This window comes from Myotis davidii, unplaced genomic scaffold, assembly GCF_000327345.1.
Source record: "Myotis davidii unplaced genomic scaffold, ASM32734v1 scaffold148, whole genome shotgun sequence".
NCBI lineage: Eukaryota > Metazoa > Chordata > Mammalia > Chiroptera > Vespertilionidae > Myotis > Myotis davidii.
Window position 1 is genome coordinate 199,208 of NW_006299479.1, and position 5,424 is coordinate 204,631.

At 59.1% G+C, this 5,424-nt stretch overlaps 1 protein-coding gene across 1 annotated transcript in view; it reads right to left on the reverse strand.

Moving 5' to 3' along the window:
• ST14 (suppression of tumorigenicity 14) overlaps nucleotides 1-5,424 on the reverse strand; it is a 33,246-nt gene that overhangs the window by 3,255 nt on the left and 24,567 nt on the right. The window contains exons 13-16 of the mRNA XM_015571328.1: nucleotides 5,183-5,293; nucleotides 4,973-5,086; nucleotides 4,545-4,667; nucleotides 3,588-3,777 (exon numbers count right to left, since the gene is read on the reverse strand). Coding sequence (XP_015426814.1) covers nucleotides 3,588-3,777; nucleotides 4,545-4,667; nucleotides 4,973-5,086; nucleotides 5,183-5,293 — 538 coding nt within the window. The remainder of the gene's footprint in view (nucleotides 1-3,587; nucleotides 3,778-4,544; nucleotides 4,668-4,972; nucleotides 5,087-5,182; nucleotides 5,294-5,424) is intronic.

Sequence of the window (5,424 nt, forward strand, 5' to 3'; positions counted from 1 at the left end):
ATTACTTATTCACAGCCCCGGGGGGGAAGTACCTCTGGGTGGGGAAACCCAGGGACACCATGTAATCCAACTTTCCTCCCAGTCGGATACCGTCTGCTTCCTGAGGACACAATATCACCAAGGCAGTATTTCCTACAAAAACGTGTAACTGAACTCTAATCGAGAAACAACAATCAGAAAAATCCAAATTGAGAGACAGTCAATAACTGGGCGGGACTTTTAAAAAATGCAATGCCAACATAGACCAAAAATTAAGGGCTTGGGGGAGCTGTTTCAGACTTAAAAGAGACTAAAGAAAACCAATGAGGCCTGCCCGGCGTGGCTCAGTGGTTGAGCACGAACCTATGAACCAGGAGGTCACGGTTCGATTCCCAGTGTGGGGCGTGCCGAAGGCAGCCAGCCAATGATTCTCTCTCATCAGTGACGTTTCTATCTCTCTCTCCCTCTCCCTTCCCCTCTGAAATCAATAAAAAAATAGGAAATAAAATATAACGTGAAGTTTAAAACAAAACGTGTGTGCACGGGCAGGCGCGAAGAGATAAAACTAAAACAAATGTGGTAAAATTCAACAATTAGTGAAACAGATAAAGGATATGAGGGAGTCCACTGTACTTTTTATTCTTTCATGGTACTCGCAACTTTGTTGTAGGTTTGAATTTTTTTTTTTTTTCAAAATAAAAAACTGGGGAAATAGGTCTTTAAAACCGAAAACGCATATGATCTCAAACCTCTGAGGAAGTCAGGAGGCTCCTCAACCCAGCCCTGCAGACTCACCCTCCGGTGCCCGTCACCCTGTCCCTTCCCAGAGCCCTGCCCAGAGCCAGGTCCGGCAGCCGTCTGCTGACTCAGCACCCACCCCACCCCCACCCTCCATCCTTGCCGCCCCTCCCTACGGAGTCTCACACCCAGACTGAAGTGCCAGCCTCCACACAGACCTTTTGGCCTCTGGTTTCACTCTAATCTGTTGCTGCCAGATAACAGCTCCCTAACCTCTTTGTCATACGACAACCTAACCTGAGTCCCCAGACCTACCCAGTCAGCCTCACCTCACCGACTGGCATTCCACATCCCCCGCTAATTCTGCCTCGCCCTTTCTAACTCCCCCCGCCCCCCGTCATCCTCATAGTCAACCATGTCCTCATCCATTCATCTACTTCTTTACTCAATAATTATTGGGCTTCTCTGATGTTCTAGGAATTGCTCTAGACCGAGTCTTTGAGTTCACAGTGAACGTGGGGAGGGACCCAGGAGAACGGCCACGAAACAGTGCTCGAAATGTCCCTCAGAGGGGGGGGCAGACCCTACAGGAGAGCGTGGAGTGGAGGCGGGAGGCGGGACAGGGAGCGGGTCATGGACCAGGCCTTGGAGACCTAATAAGACTTGGTCAGATCGACAGGTGGGGAGAAAGCAGAATATTCAGAGAGAGAGCAAAGAGGGCCCGGCGTGGCTCAGTGGTTGAGCGTCAACCTAGGAACCAGGAGGTCACGGTTCAATTCCCGGTCAGGGCACATGCCTGGGTTGTAGGCTTGATCCCCAGTGTGGGGCGTGCAGGAGGCAGCTGATCAATGATTCTCTCTCATCATTGATGTTTCTAGCTCTGCCTCTCCCTTCCTCTCTGAAATCAATAAAATATACTGTGCGCAGATGCAGAGCCCAGCATTTCATGTTTTATCTTCACCATCTGAAGATACGAACTCCCAGTGCCACCGAGAAGCCTGAGGCCCGGGAGTGTGAATACCCGCCCGTGGTCACCTGCCTGTCGCTGCTCGGCTGGAATGTGTAGGATGCCCCCCAAATTGAACATATGGACAGTGTGAGGCCAGGACAGGCGGCTGAGGTTGAAGAGTCCTGACGGTGTGGAGTGTCGGTGACGCTGCGGCATTTCTACGCCACCCTGCAAGCCACGGCTGGCATATAAGGAAGGGTTGACAGGATCAGGGTAGCTCATTGGAAAGACCGCTCTGGCACTGGGGAGTACAGCCTGGAAGTGCTCAGAGGAAGCGACAAGATCGGGCAGGGCTGCTGCAGCCACCTGGGCCGGGGCGCTGAGGCGGAGGCCCTGTGAGTGGGAAAGGGCAGAGCAGCTCCCGGGATACGGAGGAGGCCAGGGCCTGCGGATGGAAGGATACCACAGGGCCGGGGAGGAGGGGAGTCCCCCGTCCCCTCTGGCTCCATCTTCCTGGGGTCCCATCACCTGCCATGGACGTCCCTCTGTCAGCCCTGTGCTGCTGCGGAGCCCTGTGCCCCAAGACTCTGCACCCCTGCACCAGCCAGGCCCACTCACCCAGCAACCCCAACTCCAGCCACAACGTCTTCCCTCTAAAGACATGGTACCCAGCTGAGGACGGTCTGAGCCAAGCTCGTCTCTACCTATTCCAGGTCACACCTACCAGTAACAGAAGCCAGCCGGGAGGTGTGGCACCGAGGTCCCGGTGACTGCTCTGGTGTGGGAGAGGACCCTGGGGGAGGTCAACAGTCGGACGGGGCTGACCGCTCTCCAAGAATTCCTCTAGATCCACAGGTCATGTCATTTTCTCTCCCGAACAGCCCTTCCAGGTGGGGCCGCCCATTCTCAGATGAGGACTCACGCACAAAGGGGCTAAGTAACTTGCTCACCCAAGATCACACAGCTAACAAGTCACGGATGATCCAAACCAGCAACCTGTGCCCTCAGCCAGGTGCACGAGTCAACATTGCCCAGCAAGGCCCCAGGGACCACAGTGCCGGCTCCATTCCCTCCACCCACGTGCCGTCTGGCCATGCCCACATCTGCGCCTGGGAACTCCGTGGTGCCACAGGCCCTGTCCCTCGGGAAGCCCATGGCTGCCCTCTCCCTGGCAGCTCGGGTGCCTCGCGGAGTGTGTGGCGGAGCAGCACAAGCTCACAGTGTGGGAACACCGGGAGCGTGGGAATGTCTGTGCCCTGTGCCCGCAGCGCCAGGAGCAAGCTGTCCCCTAGACTCCCTCCTGAAGCCGCTGGCCAGCCGTCCTGAGACCCCAAGACAACCCTTCTTAGTGACCGTCCCGGTGCTGGGATCGAGGCTGCCCTGCACCTGCGGTTACCACGTGCCGAACACCTACTGTGTGCAGACGCAGAGCCCAGCACTTCATGTTTAATCCTCACTATCTAAGGATATGAACTCCCAGTGCCACCCAGAAGCCTGAGGCCCGGGAGTGTGAATACCTGCCCGTGGTCACCTGCCTGTCGCTGCTCGGCTGGTCTGAGCAAGTCCCGGGGAGCCCGTTAAGTGCAGCGATGGCCCAGCAGGCTGTGGGTCCACACACCTGGGCCTGGGTCTCGCTCTGCCACTCGGTACCTGGGCAACCCTGAGCAAACGTGCTTACCCCCCTGCACCTACGTTTCTGTAAAATGCCATGTGAGCAGACCTGCCTGGCCGGGTCGTTGGAAGACACTTAGGTGGTGCTTGCCTGAGAGGGAGCCCCTACGAGACGTCTGTATTCATTATTGCTGTGAGTAGCCGACTCCTGGGTGTCTGCGCCCTCCAGCCTGGCCCGACCCCAGCGCTAGCCCCCCTTCATGACTCAGACACAGACCTCCCAGAACCCCGTCACCCCCACCCCGTGGCTCACTTGAATCCTCGGTCGTCGGCGAAGCAGTGCGCGGCGGACACCATCCAGCTGGGGGAGATGAGCGAGGCCCCGCACAGGTGGCCCTGGCCCAGCCCGTGCAGGCTCACCTGCCAGGGCCACTCGCCTTCTTCCGCATCCTTGCCTCCGACCACCCGGGACTGCCTGCTGAAGGCCCGCAGCCCGCAGTCTGCGAGGGGCGGAACCCGAAGGAAGGGCAGGGAGTTAGGGTGGGTGCCAGCTCCAGGCCCTGCCGCAGGCTCAGGGAGAGCCCACGGGGGGCGGTCGCCTCGAAGTGGGCATAGCACTGCTGGTGCCATTGTGGCATGACAGAACCTATGAGCGAGGAACTGAGCCTTGGACCCACTGACTTCCACGGGGGCCCTTCCCTGCTCCCAAGGTCAATACCCTCACATCCCCCCAGCCTCGCCCCCTCCCTGCACAAATGCATTCGGGCACCTGCAGACACCTGCTGGTTTGCTTAGATTCCCAGGGGTGCCATTTGCCTAGATTTCCCTGGCAAACCCTGAAGACACAGCTCAGAGGGAGCACGGGCGGGTGACATGAAGTCAGAGAACAGCTGCTATGCTCAGATATAACTTGGACCAGGGCTTCTGGCACACACACAGGAGACTGCAAATTACAGCATGGGGTGGGGTGCGGGCAAACACTGGTGAGGGCTGGGGAAACTGTGCCCCCTCCCCCGGGGCAGGACAGGAAAGCCGGGTCCAGAGCAGAGGCCAGCCCAGCACCCCCGCCGGGACCAGGACAACTGAGCTGCTGGCTGCCCTGGGCCTTGCCTCCCGGGCCAGAGCACGCCCCTGGGGCAGTGCCCTCGTGCCAGTCAACAAGTCGGCAAGGTCATCCTTTCCTCCGGGCAGCAGCCAGGACAGAAATGGGAGCCTCTGTCTGTGCCCGCACAGTGAACCCCCTGTGCCCGCGGGCGGGCCCGCTCACCGCAGTTCTTCTCATCCGAGCCGTCGCTACAGTCCTTCTTCCCGTCACACTCGGGGTTGGTCTTGCTCAAGCAGAGCCCGTTGTGGCAGCGGTAGGTGTGTTTGGTGCAGGCGACGACAGTCCCTGCGTGGGGAGCAGGACATGGGGAGAAAGTCAGTTCCACTGGGGACCTCCTCAGCGGCCTGCCATCCAGCCATCTGCGCCCCCCACTCAGGCCCGGCCCACCCGCCACGCCACCATCCACTGTCCTTCCAACCCTGCCCAGGGTCCTCCACGTTCTGGAAGGTTCTCCCTCTGTGGATGCCCTTGAGTCAAGAAGGCAGTTTGTGTTTATTAAGCTCTGTAAGCACTGCATGTGAGTGTGCTTGGGCAGCTTCCCGGGAGCAGGGGGAACCCCCTAAAGGTCGGAGGGTGGGGCCAGGCCTTACCGCCGCTGCACTTGGCCTCATCGGACCCGTCCCCACAGTTGTCCTTCCCATCACATCGCTGGCTCTCGGGGATGCACTTCCCGTTGCCACACTTGAAGCTCTTATCTGGACAACCTGGGAAGCAGAAAGCACTGTCAGGGGTCCAAGTCCCCCCTGAGTGGACGGCAGGGAGCCGGGCCCCACCCCGGGCAGCCCCCCACGGGCACTCACTGCACTCCAGCTCGTCGCTGTTGTCCCCGCAGTCGTTCACGGTGTCGCACACCCAGAAGAGGGGCTTGCAGAACTTGTTCTTGCAGGTGAACTGGTAGGTGGCGTTGCATTCTGGGGGAGCGAGGGCGGCAGTCAGCTGGGGAGGCTCAGTGGGATGTGAGCCCCCAGCTCACCGGTCACTCCCTGCTTCCCTGGGAAGCTGCCAGGGACCCGGTGCCTGGGGTGCATCTGGGTGCTCCCTC